This window comes from Carassius gibelio, chromosome A15 (assembly GCF_023724105.1).
Source record: "Carassius gibelio isolate Cgi1373 ecotype wild population from Czech Republic chromosome A15, carGib1.2-hapl.c, whole genome shotgun sequence".
Classification (NCBI taxonomy): Eukaryota; Metazoa; Chordata; class Actinopteri; order Cypriniformes; family Cyprinidae; genus Carassius; species Carassius gibelio.
This window is the reverse complement of record NC_068385.1, coordinates 8,082,578-8,100,077: the sequence shown is the minus strand read 5'-3', so window position 1 is coordinate 8,100,077 and position 17,500 is coordinate 8,082,578. Positions and strand designations below refer to the sequence as shown.

Genomic DNA, 17,500 nt, shown 5'->3' with positions numbered 1-17,500 from the left:
CACACACACTCTCACACTCACTCACACACACACACACACACTCTCACACTCATGCACACACACACACACACACACTCTCACACTCATGCACACACACACACACTCTCACACTCATGCACACACACACACACTCTCACACTCATGCACACACACACACACTCTCACACTCATGCACACACAAACACACACACACACACACACTCACACACACACACACTCTCACACTCATGCACACACACGTTTAGGTGGGAGACATTGACTATTTATTATTCTTAGATCATGCTTTAACAAATTTAATAATTTCATCAATTTGTATTTTTTATTGTTACATTTTTATTTTATTGTTACATTTTATTAAAGATATTTAATTGTATTGTTTTATATTATTTATTAATAGATGCAATATAGGTCATTTTGGATAAAAGCATCTGTCAAATGCATAAATGAATTTTTTTTATTTTTTTATAGAAATATAGCTGAAAAAAAAGTTAAATGAAAAACTTAAAATAAGTGTAAGTAAAACAGAAACTAAATTAAAATGAATGCAAAAAAACCCCCTAATAATTACTAATAATAATTTGACTGTAACTAGAATGAAAACAAACTAAAAAAAAAGAGAAGCTAATGACATTATATGTAAATGACACTGTTTTGCGCAGGCGTTCAGCAGAACCTCCATGTGGTTTTGATCCTGGACTGCACTAACGAGCACTTCACCATTAACTGTGAGAGTAACCCCGCCCTCTACAGGAAGTGCTCCGTGCAGTGGATGGAGGCCTGGTCTGACAGCAGCATGAAGAAGGTGAGCGACCTTTGACTCACAGCTCATTCCTTCAGCACCGTCTCTATGATCATGTGACTCTCCTTCAGATCCCAGAGATGCTGCTGTCAAGGATGGAAGCAGAAGACGAGAAAGATGGAGGCAAGCAGAAGAAGAAGAAGAAACCTGGTATGATGTTGAAGAGAAGTGTGTGTGTGTTCGGCTGTACGTGGATGTTAAACCGTTGGTGGTGTTTCAGGATCGGTGCACGCAGAGCTCTATCGCTCCTTCCTGGCGATTCACGAGTCGTGTCGGGATTTCGGAGCCACACCCAGTCAATACCTGAGCTTCCTGCAGGTGTACCAGACCATCTACAGCTCCAAACGGACAGAGCTGACCCACAAACAACAGCACCTACAGGTCAACACCGAGACACGAGAGCTCAGATTCACAATCAGCTCACATGCTAATGTTTCTGTACTCGTGTGACCGCAGGCGGGCGTGGCCAAGCTGAACGAAGCCAAGGCATTGGTGGATGAGCTGAAGAGGCGGGCGGCCGAGCAGAGCAGCTTACTGAAGACCAAACAGACCGAGGCTGACGCCGCCCTGCAGGAAATAACCTCCTCAATGCAGGTGTGTGTGTGTGTGTGTGTGTGGAAGCGTACACGTGAAGCTCCCCGAGTGTATTAACATGTGGTGTGTTTCAGAACGCTAGTGACCAGAAGACAGAGATGGAGAAGATCAAAGAGAGGATGGCACACGAGGTCTCCAAGATCGAAGAGAGGAAGAAGAAAATAGACGAGGAGCTCCGAGAGGTTCAGGTGAGCGCAACTAAACTAAAAGTCAAACTATATATATATATATATATATATTTCAGCATTTTATTTACCAAAAATAACTAAAACTAAATAAACTGAAACTAATAAAAAATGTATAGACGTTTTTAAAAAGGACTTATAAAACAAAACAAATTACTAAGACTTTTTTTAGGGACAAAAAAACTTTTGATAAGTAATATTTAAAATAATATATTCTTTAAATATTTAATATAATATATTTTTTAAATATTGTAATGGTAAATATTAATTATTTATCATTTTAATTAATTATTTAAATTATTTTATATTGATTATTTCAATCAAAATTATATTTATAAATAAAATAAAATTATATATTTTTATATAAATATGATCCCATAGATTTTGTGGATTTTTTTTATGTTTAATAGTATTAATATTTTGCATTCATATTAAATTTGTCTATTTTTCAGTTTGCAGTTTATTCTTTATTGGTGTTGACTATATCACTGTTAGTTTTAGTTTTTAATTATATTTTGCTTTTATTTGAGTTTTTTATGTGCATTGATAGAATTGAAAAAAATCTTTAACAATATTAAATGTATAAGGAATGTCGAAAATGTATTTTGAAGTCATGAAGTGTATTTCATTTTCAGTTTGAGATTTTTTTCCCCATGTTTTTTTAATTTAATCTGTGTTTCATTATTTCCAAACTGCAGTCCTGATCATATGAACACACAGTTGTCTGTCTTGTGTTCTTAAAAACATTAAACATTAAACATGTTATGTGTGTGTGTGTGTGTGTGTGTGTGTGTGTGTGTGTGTGTGTGCTCAGCCCCTGGTGGACGAGGCAAAGCAGGCGGTGGGGAACATTAAACCAGAGTCTCTGTCTGAGATCCGCTCACTGCGCATGCCGCCCGACGTCATCAGAGACATCCTGGAGGGCGTGCTGAGGCTCATGGGAATATTTGACACGTCCTGGGTCAGCATGAAGAGGTGAGAGAGACTCCTATTCCCCTCTAACGGCCATAACCGAATGAATTCTGCCTTTATTGATGGTGTTTATCTCTTCCCGGGAAATGAAACGCTCATATCACTTATTGCACCTTCACACTCTTCAGGCTAAATGAATCCAGTCTCATTCTAGACTAATTAATGCTTTTAGTTTAGTGCATTTTCATTGCAAATAGCCGTGTGGAGACGTTAGGTCATTTGCTTTCGGTTAAAAACATTAAATTAGTTGAATAATTGAAGCGCTGATGGTGTGTTTGTGAACGGCAGTTTCTTAGCCAAGCGAGGAGTGAGGGAAGACATCGCCACGTTTGATGTGCGCAGCATCAGTCACGAGATACGACAGAGCGTCGAGGAGCTGCTGCATAGAAACAAGGCGTCCTTCGACCCCAAGGTCACACACACACACACACACACGATACAAAACTCTATTTCACATTGGACATTCAGACCTAATTTATGCTGAAAATTACACCTTTCTTTTTTTCACTGCTTGTTAAAAACATGCAATTTTGAATTTATTACATAATGCATGCATGTATTATATATATATATCTGTGACCCTGGAGCAGAAAAGCAGTCTTAAGTCTCTGGGGTGTATTTGTAGCAATAGCCAAAAAAACTATGAATGGGTCAAAATTATAGATTTTTCTTTGATGCCAAAAATCATGAGGATATTAAGTAAAGATCATGCTCCATGAAGATATTTTGTAAATTTAATACTGTAAATATATCAAAACTTAATTTTTTATTAGTAACATGCATTGCTAAGAACAACTTCAAAGATGATTTTTTTTTACACCCTTCAAATAGTATCTTAGACAAATATTGTCCGATCCTAACAACTCATACATCAATGAAAATATGATTTATTCAGCTTTCAGATGATGCATAAATCTCAATTTTGAAAATTTGACCTTACGACTGGTTTTGTGCTCCAGGGTCACACACACACACACACATATATATATATATTCATGCCGTGTAGTCATAAATGACGCTCTTCAGAAAGGTTTATTCAACTAACACTCAAACTGGCATCACTTTACGGTGAACGCTCATCTAATGTGATTGTGTTACTGCAGAACGCCAAGCGTGCGAGTGCAGCCGCCGCTCCTCTAGCTGCGTGGGTGAAGGCTAACGTCCAGTACTCACACGTCCTGGAGAAGATCCAGCCGCTGGAGACGGAGCACGCAGGACTGATGGAGTCAGTGCACACTTCAGCTAACATCTGCTCACACTCAGACGCTCTCTCACACTCGGTCTCTGTGTTGTGTCCAGAAACCTGCGCAAGACGGAGAACCGGAAGAACAGGCTGGAGAAAGAGCTGAACTCTGTCGGAGAGAAAGTCCTGGAGCTGAAGGAGAAGTAAGACGCTTGATATTAGCATTCGGCTAAACTAGAACACAGTCTTTTAATACGCGTGCAAGTATTTCATGCACACAAAATAATACATTTTTAATTATAATACTAAGATTATAGATTATTTGTATAATTTTATTTTAATGAAGACTACTCCTATTGAAACTTTTTTATTTTTATCGTTTTTATTTTAGTTTCTTTTATTGTTTTATTTGATTTAGTTTAATACTATTAGTGATTAAAACTTTTAGAACAGAATTTATCCATTTTGTTCATGATTAACATGTTTTTTATTAATGAAATTATTTTATTTTAATCGTTTGATTTAGTTTAATTAAATCACTTTTATTGAAACTTTCATATTGAATTAATAAAATTTGGTTGAACATAGTTTTTTAAGATAATATTCTGAATTAGATTGTATTTTTATATTTTTGCACTTTAATTTGAGGTAAAATTGCATATATATATATATATATATATATATATATATATATATAGCTTTTATTCTTAGTTTATTTAGCTTTAGTTATTTTAATTAAACCAAAAGAAAGTGAGAAATTTTACCTTGGCCACTAAATAAGATTTAAAATAAAATAAGATTAATTTTATTTTATTCATGTTTATTTTATTTTATGTTAATGTTTATTCCATTATAGTTTAATTAGTGATAATAACCCTGGTACATTCTGAGATTGCGTTCTTCACAACTGATGCGTATGATACTGCCTTTGGAAGACATTCATACTGTGGGTGTGTCCTAGGTGCCTTAAATGCTGTCTAGGTAGGCAGCTCACTAGGTTCTGAGTGTGTGTACCACGTCTCGTCCAGGTTTCAGTGTCGTACGACTGAAGCGGCTAAACTGGAGTCAGAGGTGAGCAGAGCACAAGAGACCATCAGCGCAGCCGAGAAGCTCCTGCAGCAGCTGGATGGAGAACACACACGCTGGATCGCACAGGTGTGTGTGTGTGTGTGTGTGAGAGAGAGAGTGTGTGCTGTATATGTATCTTTCCCTCTATCTGTTTCCTGCTGTTATTACATCTCATGCGCTCATGTCTGAAGACACATGCAGCCAGAGAATCTCTTTAGAGCACAAGTGTCTGTCGTGTGTGTGTGTGTGTGTGTGTGTAGGTGGATGAGATCAGTGAGGAGCTGGACACTCTTCCTAAGAGAGCTCAACTGTCTGCTGCTTTCATCACGTATCTTCCTGCCGCTCCTGAAGACCAGCGGCGCAGCAGCCTCGACCAATGGATGAGCAGCTCAGGACTACAGAGTAACACACACACACACACACAGTGATAAGTTACAACAGTGGCAAAATCAACACACCTGTGCTGTCACATGTCAGTCAAACAGATAGTCCCGCCCACAAACTCAGGTCATTGGACAGAAGTTGACACGTCAAAAAAATGACACACAACAGCGTTAACATGCAGACAGAAATCTTTCCCACATTTCCGTTTGACCAATCAGGGAATTGTTTTTTAGTATTATTTATATTTACCAATTATATATATGTAAAATATTTAGCTGTTAATTTTATATTTCCAGATATTATGTAATTTTTTTTACTTATATTTATTTTCAGTTCAGTTCAGTTTTAGTAGGTTTTGTGCTATAAAACAAACAAACAAAAACTTCACCTTACTGAAATAAAATAAGTAATTAATTAAAAAAATAAAATAATTAATAATAAAAAATTATGTTTTTCATCTGATATTTGAATTTTATTTCACCTTTATTTTTAATTACCCAAAAAAATAATAATTGGTGTATTTGTTAAGAATAAAATATAAATTTTAAACAAAACTACAGCATGTGACTTTGAAAACTTGTTTGAGTATGTTTGCCGTGATTTTGAACTCTTCCTCTGATTGGCCGATTTTTTAACAGCTGTGTTCTCTGATTGGCAGAGTTCGATCTGCGTCAGTTCCTGTGTTCTGAGAGCGAGCAGCTGATCTGGAAGAGTGAAGGCTTGCCGTCTGACGACCTGTCGATGGAGAATGCTCTGGTCATCCTGCAGGTAACACACACACACACACACACACACACACCCCGCTCTGTTCTTCAGTGTTCCCAGCATTCACTCATTCATCTGTCTGTCCTCATGCTGACATCAGATTAATGAAAACAGATCACGGGTAAGATTAAGATCACACACATGGATGTTTACTTAGAAGTGTTCCCTTCCCATACTTTTCTATACTATACTATACTATACTATACTATGGTATACTATGGTATACTATACTATGATTTACTGTACTGTACTATACTATACTATGGTATAGTTTTCTATACTATACTGTACTATGGAAAACTATACTGTACTACACTATACTATGGTATACTGTACTATACTATACTATGGTATACTATGGTATACTATACTATGATTTACTGTACTGTACTATACTATGGTATACTGTACTGTACTGTACTGTACTATACTATGGTATACTGTACTGTACTGTACTGTACTATACTCTACTATGGTATACTACACTATCTTATACTGTACTATAATATACTTTGGTATGGTATACTGTACTATACTATACTACACTATGGTATACTATACTATACTATCTTATACTGTACTATACTGTACTATACTATACTATGGAATACTATACTGTACTGTACTATACTATACTATGGTATACTATACTATCTTATACTGTACTATACTATACTATGGTATACTATACTGTACTGTACTATACTCTACTATGGTATACTATACTATACTATCTTATTCTGTACTATACTATACTATGGTATACTATACTGTACTGTACTATCTTATACTGTACTATACTATACTATGGTATACTATACTGTACTATACTATACTATACTATGGTATACTGTACTGTACTACACTGTACTGTACTGTACTGTACTTTACGATGCTATACTATACTATGGTATACTATACTGTACTATACTATACTATGGTATACTATACTGTACTATACTATACTATACTATGGTATACTATACTGTACTATACTATACTATACTATACTATGGTATACTTTACTGTACTGTACTACACTGTACTGTACTGTACTTTACGATGCTATACTATACTATGGTATACTATACTATACTATACTATACTATACTATACTATACTATACTATACTGTAATATCAACTAGTCCTAGCTCTGCTTTAACCCACCCAAACCTCGGAGGCCTGTTCACATCATAACTATGTCACACATGCATATTTGATACGTCATGCGTTTATGGCTCATGTAGTCAGATGTAATGAGAATATGAAGGAAACATTACCCTAAAATGTTGATCTATGACATAAGATGATCTAAAGATCAGTCTGTGCTCTATATCTCCAGTAATGAGATGAGATGTAAATGATCCAATCATATAACACAGTGATTGAGAGCTGAAGAAATAAACTCTCCTCAGAAGATGTGAGATGTTCTGGAGGCTTGTGAAGATCATTCCTCCGCTGAGGAACAGTGAAAGTTAAGCTTCTGGAAACAAACGCTCCTCAAAAGATCCTGAGGATCAGATTTGAGAGTCTAAAACATGATTGATGGAGAATCAAGTAAAGCTGAGCTGCTTCAGTCCAGGAAGAGTTCATCTGGAGATATTACTGACCTTATTCTGACCTTTTCTTGATCACAATCACTCAAGATCTGAAACAAATATATACTGCACAATTAGACTAAAAGAGCTTTGACTGGATTAAAAGCTCTAAACTATCAATCAGGCGACAGAAGACATGCAGTTTGAGTTTGATCTTGCTGATCATGTTGAGGCTTTAGAAATTTACGTCAAATACGATCCAGTAAGCTAAACAAAAATCAATGCACACAAGACCAATTACATGCTTTAAGAAAATAAATAGGAACATTTTTATCTTTAAAGCAAAAATAAAACATCTTGTCATATGAGTTTATATAGCAAAACCTGACCTTGTGTGAACAGGCCTTGAATAAAAGTGTTGCTGTGAACGTCTTATTAACATCACCATTGAATATAGCTGATTTTTGGCATGTATGATCTCATCTGAACTGACTGAACCCTTTGGCGTGTGTGTGTGTGTGTGTGTGTGTGAGAGGTGTATAATTAGCATTCTAAAGGTGTCTGGTTTCTATGGTGACCCTCTGTGATGTTGCTAAGAGAACAGGTGAAATAAAAGAACAGGAAATAGAATCTGATGAACGCTGCCAGGAACACGTCTGCACATAACAAATTACATAAAGAAATTCTGACATTATTTTTACGCCGAACGCATTTTCCCTCCAGTTTCTCGTTGTTTGGTTTGAATATGGTCTAGACATGTTCCTGACAGGTTCCTGGTCTGGTTTTACGGGAGGTATACTGTCACTCTTTGTGATTTATCTCATGATTAATGAACATATAATATTCTCTAGAGTGCTTCTTGTCCGTTCTTGATCGATCCGTCCTCTCGTGCGACAGAGTGGTTGCGAACGCATCTGAAAGCGCATCGTCTGGAGGTCATCAACCAACAGGTAAGAACATGTCAGGACTGCAGTACTATATCCCACAATGCAATGCACTCACTATTCAATTCCAATTCAGTTTCATGTGCAAGTTTCAATTTCAATTTCCAACTCATTTTGCTATTGTTTCTGCAAATATTAAGACGTTTTATTTTTATTTTTTAATTTTTATTTTTACAAAATGTAGTTAATAATATAAAATAAACTTTTTTTTTGTAATCATTTTTAACATCTTTTTTCATGTTATTTTATGTGGTGTCACATCAGAGCCCCTGAAGCGTACACATGTCTGTGTTCTTTGATCTGCTTCTCTGTCTCAGGATGCTAACTTCATGACGGTGTTGGAGTTAGCCGTGCGCTTCGGTAAGACTCTGGTCATTCAGGAGATGGACGGTGTTGAACCCGTCCTGTACCCGCTGCTGCGGCGAGATCTTATCGCACAGGGTGAGTACACTTCATATCTAATAATGAAATATAATATAATAGTTTGCCATTTAACAGATTATTTAGTATCTCCACCATCCCTTCATTTGGATTGAGTTCTGTCGGATTGATTTGAGGTGTTTACATGATGAACAGATTATTAGGTTACGTATAAATCTTAGATTCCCCTTTAGGAAACAGACACACACACACACACACCTCCTGTCCCAGCTGTGTGTATGAAATAAGACCCGCGGGCACCTCTGAAGCCTCCTCCATATGCTGCTGTGTGTGTGTGTGTGTGGAGCAGATACTTCTGAGTGTATCAGGGACCGGCGGGAGGCAGATAAACTAAGAGCTTTTCAGTGCTTGGATGAGGAGAGAAAGAGAAAAGGAAAATAAAGTGTGTGCTCAGACTGCTGCATTGCAGACGTACAGAAGGGACGACACACACACACACACACACACACACACACACACACAGTGTTGTGTTCTGTAGCATCCAATCTGGCAACCCCACACATCCTCCTCTTATACACACATCTGGGCTGCGTTCATTAATGGGTTTTTTTCCCCACACAGCTCATTTCTGCAGTATGTTTGGGGATTTGAGGTTTCGCTAGAATCAGTGTTATTTTAGTGTTATTTTTATACTGTTATAATATGTATTCATATTTTTTAGCCTTATTTTTTTGTTTTCAGTACTCCAGCTTAAACTCTTTTTCATCTAATATTTATGTTATTTGAGCTTTATCTCCGTTACTTGAAAATAATTTTCAGTCGTTTTAGTTTCTGTTAAAAACTCAATGCAGTGCACACAGCTTGTCTTTCTATTGTAGTGCAATTCAAAAGCAATTTCAGCTGCTTTTTTTGTCCTAGCATCTCCTCAATGTATTATACTATCCTACTGCAAAATTAAGATTAGAAGTCTTTTGCATGTCTTTATCGTCAGTTTTGCTCAATTTCATGTATCCTTGCTAAATACAAATATTAATTTATTTTTTGAAAATCATACTGACCCCAAAATTTTGAATGATAATGTTCTGATTGACTGTTATTTTATTTTATTTTTTCATTTTATTTTAATCTTATGTAACATTTTAAATGTGACTCTACATCTTCACTTTAGATCAGTTGAATTCATCTTTTCTAAATTTATTTCTTAAAAAAATAAAATAACATACTGATCCCAAACATTTGAATGATAGTGTTCTGATTACCTGTTTTTTATTTTATTTTATAAAAGTTTTATTTATTTATTTATTTATTTATTTTTAATTATTATTATTTATTTTTTTCATTTAATTTCATTTTAATCAGTATGTTTCATTTTAACATACTGACCCCAAACTTTTAAACGATATTGTTCTGTTTAGCTGGGTTTTTTTTTTTTTTTTTTTTATATATTTTTTTTAAATATATATTTTAATTTATATATTTTTAAATGGTAGCTGTCTGCCATTCATTGAATTATTCATATAATGTAATAAAGTGATTTGCCAATAAAATGTAGTGTACTATTTTTCAGTTAGCAGTACTCTAGTGCCGCGTTTCCACCGAAATTACCCGGAACATTTGTACCAGGAACTTTTTTTCCCAGGAACTTTTTTCCCCCCAGACCTGTTGCTTTCTGCGTTTCCACCGCGGTGTAAAGTACCGGGTAGATTAGGCAAATAGACTGGTGACGTAGGTCTGTGCGCGTTTCTCAATACAAAGTACCGCTGATAAATTTTTTTTTAAAAAAGTACGCTGATTTTGGACGTGCATCCTCGGTAGTTGGTTCAGACTTTGTGCATTCGTCTCAGGAGTGTGATATCCGCGACGACGCAAGTCTGGTAAATCTATAAACAGCAGCGTACTTGATAACTTCAGTCAGCTCGTCTTGGCTACTGCAATTTTCCTTACTGTATATTTACAATAAAACGAAATATGATATCAAATACCACTGCCTCCTTTCGTTTTCATTTAAGCATAATAACAGCTGCAGAAATGTAATTAGTTCAGGGAAATGTGTATATACAGCCATTAAAATGAAACGAAATATTATATAAATTTGCCTTTTTTATTTTCATTTTAACATATAGATAAATTGAATACAGACCAAAGAAAACCTGTTAGATTTACCCCGCAGCTGAATTATATGTTATGTTTAACCACTAAAGACACATCAGAGCCAGCGGCACATATCAGAAGGTCTATCCAAGGTGAGGCTGCTCTCTGCGGATACATGATGACTGAGCTCCCGCTGATCGAGTGGAGCTCACCGTCTACGAGATCGGCGAAACACATTTTTTAAATAGGCATGATCTTTATAAATAAACCATAGATTTGAGTTTTAAACAACTACTTCTCGCCTGAAATACTTTTAAAATTACATTTCATGACACAATAACAGTAATATTTGAAAATTATCCGAATAAATGGTGGTTGAACTCAACCAATGCTGCGTGAACTCAGATTGCTTTGGCTACTGCAATTTTCCCCTCAGTATATTTACAATAAAACGAAATAGGATATAAAATACCACTGCCTCCTTTCATTTTCATTTAAACATAATAACAGCTGTAGAAATGTACTTAGTTCAGGGATAAGTGTAACGTTATATACAGCCATTACAATGAAAGAAATATTATATAGACTTGCCTTTTTATTTTCATTTTAACATATAGATAAATTGAATACAGACCAAAGAAAACCTGTTAGATTTACCCCGCAGCTGAATTATATTTTATGTTTAACCACTAAAGACACATCAGAGCCAGCGGCACATATCAGAAAGTCTATCCCAGGAGAGGCTGCTCTCGGCGGATACATGAGGACTGAGCTTCCGCTGATCGAGTGGAGCTCACCGTCTACGAGATCGGCGAAACACATTTTTAAATAGACGCTGTCTTTATAAATAAACAACAGATTTGAGTTTCAAAAAACTACATTCTCGCCTGAAATACTTTTAAAATTACATTTCATTACACAATAACAGTAATATTTTGAAAATGTTGATCCGAATAAATGGTGGTTGAACTCAACCAATGCTGCGTGAACTCAACCAATCAGAATGTTTAGCGCCAAAGTCCCGCCCCCGAAAGTTCCTGAACTTTAAAAAAGTACCACCTCGCCAGCAGGGACTTTCTGGGGGGCATTTTTTTACCCGGAACTTTTATTTAGTTCCTGGTTCCTGCGGTGGAAACACACCAAGTACCGGACCAAGTCCCTAGTTCCTGGGTAAAGTTCCTGCGGTGGAAACGCGGCTTAGTATTTCATTCTGAACCTGATTCATTTGTGTGTGTGTGTGTGTGTGTGTGTGTGTGTGTGTGTGTGTCAGGGCCGAGATACGTGGTACAGATCGGAGACAAAGTCATCGACTATAACGAGGATTTCCGTCTGTTTCTGGCGACCCGTAATCCCAGTCCCTTCATCCCACCGGACGCCAAGTCCGTCATCACAGAGGTCAACTTCACCACCACTAGAGCAGGACTGCGAGGACAGGTAACACACACACACACACACACTCATCACTGCTCTGACTCCACAAAGCTCATCATTATCACGTGTGTGTGTTCAGCTGCTAGCGTTGACCATCCAGCAGGAGAAACCAGAGCTGGAGAGCCAAAAAACCAAGCTCCTGCAGCAGGAAGAGGAGAAGAAGATCCAGCTCGCTCAGCTGGAGGAGTCTCTGCTGGAGGTACTCAGGCACCAATCCCACAATGCTCTGTTTTGCCTCTTTTTCTCTATATACTGTGTTTTGTGTGTTTGTGTAGACTTTAGCGACCGCTCAAGGGAATATCCTGGAGAACAAGGAGCTGATTGAGTCTCTGAACCAGACTAAAGCCAGCAGCGCTCTGATCCAGCGATCTCTGACTGAATCGCATCGCCTGCAGACGTCACTCGACCAGGTGATGCTGGGAAAGAGAGCGATTATGAACAAGATGGGTGACTGAAACAGCAGGTGTAACATCAGTCTCTCCGTGTGTCTGTAGGAACGAGACGCGTACCTGCCGCTAGCCGAGACGGCCAGCAAGATGTACTTCGTGATCACGGATCTTTCCAAGATTAATAACATGTACCGATTCAGTCTGGCCTCGTTCCTGCGACTCTTTCACAGAGCGCTGCAGACCGAACAGGTGACGTGGAGACACACACTCATCACACACTGACAAAATAAGGAATTACTGAAGCTGACTGTGTATGTGTGTGTGTGTGTGTGTGTGTGTGATGCAGGGAAGCGAGAGCACCGATGTCAGGATCTCCACGCTGGAGAGCCGTCTGAAGAACATGGTGTACGAGTATATCTGCCGCTCACTTTTTAAGGTAACACACTCTGAAGCTCTCATTAGATTGCCACAGAGATGCCACCGCCCACCTAAAAACCCCAGCACCAATCAGAGCCCTTTTTCATGTTCCCATAGCAATGACTCTGTCCACATTAAACCATACAGCTTCTATCATTTATTTTATTTTATTTTTTTATTAAAAATAATAATATAAATTTGAAAACATAAAATATAAAAAATATAAACAGTGTAAAGTAATACATTTTAAATAAAATATAATAATATAGTAATATAATAAAAAAATAATGAAAGTGACACAAAATTTAAATTAAAATAATAAAAATCAAAACTAATTTAAAACGTTAAATAAACACTATAATTCTACATAGAAATTGCTAAAAGTTTGTATAACACTACACTTTAATTTTCTAAAATTATCTATTAAAAAGAGGCTGTTTGGAAAGCATTTTTTTTTTAGGGTTGCTTCATTTGCTAGCTTTGTATGTTAATTTCGTCATCATTATCCCTGCATCATTCATCATATTTTGTCACATCCAGATTTATCTATGTATATTTAAATAGTTTACTTATCATTTACTTAAACTTTCTTAATAATCTTATAAACCACTGACAACTCCTAAATAACTAAAGCTTGACGAAACTCTAAACTTGATGGTTTGGATTGATCCTTTAATTGCCAAATACCTTTAAACTAGCCTGCCAGTGGGTAACTGTAAATGCATGTGCTCTCTGGGCTGTTTTTCTGATTCCACCGGGATGGCGTTTGCACTGACCATTGCAGCTATAGTTAGGGCTCAAGCCCAAAGGGCTCCAATTTCTTTTTCCTGTGTAAGACTTTAGTCTTTGTGTCACAACACATTTTAAAATCAAAGGTGTAATAAATTAAATGCATGGCTATCATATGATATTTGTAAATGAAATCAGTTTATTTGAAGTTTGAGTCAATGTAGCACAATAAAAATGAATGTTTGTGCACTGAGAAAGCTTCAGTGATTTTAGCGACAGTGATCTAGTTTTGTTTTGTGTCGGTCTAACCAGATTGAGCTGTTGTTTTACATGTTAAGCAGACCAATATTTCCAGCAAAGAACCTGCTTCTCCTTAGTGCAATGCATGAACGAGCTTCCAGCACTGGCACTGTGTCATATTCATTCATTCATGCATTTGACAAATGATTTGCATTGCATTCATTTCATTGCATTCAAGCTACACGTTTTCTGAGTTCATGCATTCCTTGGGAATCGACCCGTCATCTCTGCTTTGCTAGTGCTGTTTTCATCTAAAATGATGGATCTGTGTGTGTATTTACAGGCGGATCAGTTGATGTTTGCGCTGCACTTTGTGAAGGGAATGAACCCAGAACTCTTCCAGGAGAACGTAAGTGTGTGTGAGCGCTAAACTCTCATAACCGATCCTGAATGAATGATGACGTTTCTATTTCAGGTCGTCTACAGCTGCCCCAGTGGCTCTGACAAGACAAATGTGGCGTTATTAGTTCTGCCAGTAAAGCAGAATGAACCCAAATCACTGGTGTTTGTTTGTGTCTCATGCAGGAATGGGACGTGTTCACTGGCCTGATCGTTGGAGACATGATTCGCAAGACAGTATGAATGTCTTTATTCTTTTCTCCATAAAATAACATGCATTTGTTCTCTTCAGCTGTAGAAACTGTCTCTGTCTTTCTTCAGGACTCCCAGAAGTCTCTGCGAGAACAGTTTCCATCTTGGATTGATCAGGAGAGGCTGATCGCCGTGGCTCTGCTCAAGGTAATAAGGGCCTTTTGAATTGCAGAATAATAATGTGGATTTGATGAATAAACCCAGATCTGCTCTAAGAGTCACTTCACCAGCATTTCACAATTTCATTTGAGAAAAGCTATCTTCATTTCATAAACACACAGAAACTCAGGACAGAAACTTCAGGACAACCCGCCAAAATAAAAGTTCAGTTTAACATGAAGAAATTGTGACAGAAATATACTGTTGTGTAGAAGAATGTACTTCTCAAAGGAACAACAATAATAATAATAAATGAATAAACAAATTTTTATAATGTATTATATTTAATATATATATTTAATATATATATATATATATATATATATATATATATATATATATATATATATATATATAATATTTTACTTTTAATTTTAACAGTTAATCTTTCTTGTGCAGAATTTTGTTTGCCAATAAAAAATAAACATTTAAAAATACAGTAAGTTACAACTTTAAATATTAATTAAATTATTAATGTGAATTTATTATATGTATTTTTCACATATGCTTATAATGTATAATTGTTTTTTAACCTTCATATGATATAAGTGTTATAATATTATTATTATAATCATAAATCAAGAAAAAAACAAGATAGACCTTTTCCTTTCCTAAAAAGTTGAATGTAATTAATTAGATATGCTTTTTGATTACTATAATTTAATTTCGCCATTAAAAAAAAGAAAAATAAATAAATAAACAGAAAAGTATGAAAATGGAACCAAAACAAATGACTATAATTTATTTATTGTTTAATTTACTGTAAAAAAAAAAAAAAAAAAACGATTTTATTTTTTTATATATATATATTTTTTTAACCAGTGAAACAGAATCCAGAAACATAACTCCCCAAAAAACATAAAATGCAAATAAAATGGGTTTCTTTGGGCCCTAGCTAATCAAACTGAGCCAGACGTTTGACTTTATCGACTAGTCGAACCAGGGCTTTCCTGAATCAAGAACTGATCAAATATAAAATGTGTAGCTTGAATGCAGTCCAAGTCACTCTGGGATTGATTGTCTGCCGAATGCATAAATGTGAATGTAAATAATCATTAATCTTAAGTCTCTAGTCTGTTAACCAGTCGTTTCTCTGTCTCCAGAGCACATTTCCAGTTCTGTATCAGTCTCTCTGTCTGAACGACTCAGACCTCTGGCTCACGTTCTCGCACAGTTCCTGCTGCGAACAGGAAATCCCGCCCCCCATTGCCAAGAAGATCTCACTCTTTCAGCAGGTGAGCTGGCAATCAACGGTCTGCACCAATCAGAGTGCTGTCAGAGTGCTGACTCTTTATTTCTGTCTCTTTCTCAGGTTTTGGTGGTTCAGGCGTTACGGCCGGATCGCTTACAGAGCGCGATGGCTGCCTTTGCATCTCAAGCTTTGGGTAAGACCAGAGAGCGACCACACACACACACACACACACACTTGTTTGCGGACGGATGTCATTACTGATAATTCATCAGTTTTGCCAACACCAGCACTTCCGCAGCCACATTCAATAAAATTAATTGCCTAATTAGCAAATAAAATGGCTTGTTTACCAGTGACTGTGGTTTAATATGCAAGACATTTATTCCAAGGGCGAACCATCGGTTGGTCTGTGACTAACGTTTGCAGTGTACACTGTAATTCATTTTTACAAGCACTTTTGATTTAAGTGGAGGAAGAGAGGAGGAGGACAAGAACGAAATGAGGATGGATAGCCTGCGTTATATCTTTAACTGTTATGTGAGTCTCTGTGGTCTCGCTTTGATGAAGCTGACCGCGGTCAAGATGCCAGACTTCATTAACTGCCTTTCACTGGAGCACCTGTAAATACAGATTATGAGTCAAAATGAGAACAGGAAAATATTTTTGTACATCAGTTTGTGAAAACATGTTAATATGCACTATTGGTCAAGGTTTTTTTTAAATTATTCATCAAGGACGCATTAAATTGTTCAAAAGTGACGGTAAAGCCATTTATAATGTTACTAAATATTTCTGTTTCAAATAAATGCTGCTGAACTTTTTATTCATCTGTGAATCTTGAAAAATTTTACGCATCATGGTTTTCACAGATATATGAAGCAGTACAGCTGTTTTCAACATTGATAATAATCAGAAGTGTTTCTTGAGCAGTAAATCATCATATCAGAATGATTTCTGAAGATCATGTGACACTGAAGACTGGAGGAATGATGCTGAAAATACAGATTTGATCACTGCAATAAATAATATTGTACTATATATACACATAGAAAACAGCTGTTTTAAATTCTAAAAATGTATCAGTATTTTTACTGTATTATTCAAATTGTCAACAAAATAAATGCGCTCTTGAGAGCAGAAGAGACTTCTTTCAGAAACATTCAAAAATCCAAATCTAATTGTAAAGTGTCTGTTCCTTTCAGAATTGGCTCTGGATTGTAGAATAAGTTTGCACGATTATCTAATAGTTCTGCTTGGCTGATACTCAGTGTTTGATGGGGAATGCAGGTTTTGTGTGTGTGTGTGTGTGTGCGTGTGCAAGCATAAGTGCACGTGTGAGCGTGTGTGTGTGTGTGTGTGTGTGTGTGTGGCTGATGGAGGCTGGCAG

The 17,500-nt window shown here is 36.4% G+C and overlaps 1 protein-coding gene across 2 annotated transcripts in view; it reads left to right on the top strand.

Moving 5' to 3' along the window:
- The window catches only part of LOC128029084 (cytoplasmic dynein 2 heavy chain 1), a 65,955-nt gene that overhangs the window by 35,740 nt on the left and 12,715 nt on the right, over window positions 1-17,500 (top strand). The window contains exons 53-77 of one of the 2 annotated variants that reach the window (XM_052616568.1): window positions 660-802; window positions 871-949; window positions 1,020-1,180; window positions 1,256-1,393; window positions 1,468-1,581; window positions 2,393-2,553; window positions 2,839-2,962; window positions 3,654-3,775; window positions 3,850-3,936; window positions 4,762-4,888; window positions 5,062-5,203; window positions 5,844-5,953; window positions 6,051-6,071; window positions 8,341-8,439; window positions 8,751-8,874; window positions 12,176-12,339; window positions 12,416-12,535; window positions 12,612-12,746; window positions 12,831-12,974; window positions 13,072-13,161; window positions 14,455-14,520; window positions 14,697-14,747; window positions 14,832-14,909; window positions 16,025-16,156; window positions 16,234-16,306. In XM_052616568.1, coding sequence (XP_052472528.1) covers window positions 660-802; window positions 871-949; window positions 1,020-1,180; window positions 1,256-1,393; window positions 1,468-1,581; window positions 2,393-2,553; window positions 2,839-2,962; window positions 3,654-3,775; window positions 3,850-3,936; window positions 4,762-4,888; window positions 5,062-5,203; window positions 5,844-5,953; window positions 6,051-6,071; window positions 8,341-8,439; window positions 8,751-8,874; window positions 12,176-12,339; window positions 12,416-12,535; window positions 12,612-12,746; window positions 12,831-12,974; window positions 13,072-13,161; window positions 14,455-14,520; window positions 14,697-14,747; window positions 14,832-14,909; window positions 16,025-16,156; window positions 16,234-16,306 — 2,805 coding nt within the window. The remainder of the gene's footprint in view (window positions 1-659; window positions 803-870; window positions 950-1,019; window positions 1,181-1,255; window positions 1,394-1,467; window positions 1,582-2,392; window positions 2,554-2,838; window positions 2,963-3,653; window positions 3,776-3,849; window positions 3,937-4,761; window positions 4,889-5,061; window positions 5,204-5,843; window positions 5,954-6,050; window positions 6,072-8,340; window positions 8,440-8,750; window positions 8,875-12,175; window positions 12,340-12,415; window positions 12,536-12,611; window positions 12,747-12,830; window positions 12,975-13,071; window positions 13,162-14,454; window positions 14,521-14,696; window positions 14,748-14,831; window positions 14,910-16,024; window positions 16,157-16,233; window positions 16,307-17,500) is intronic. The other variant, XM_052616569.1, reaches the window with a different exon arrangement.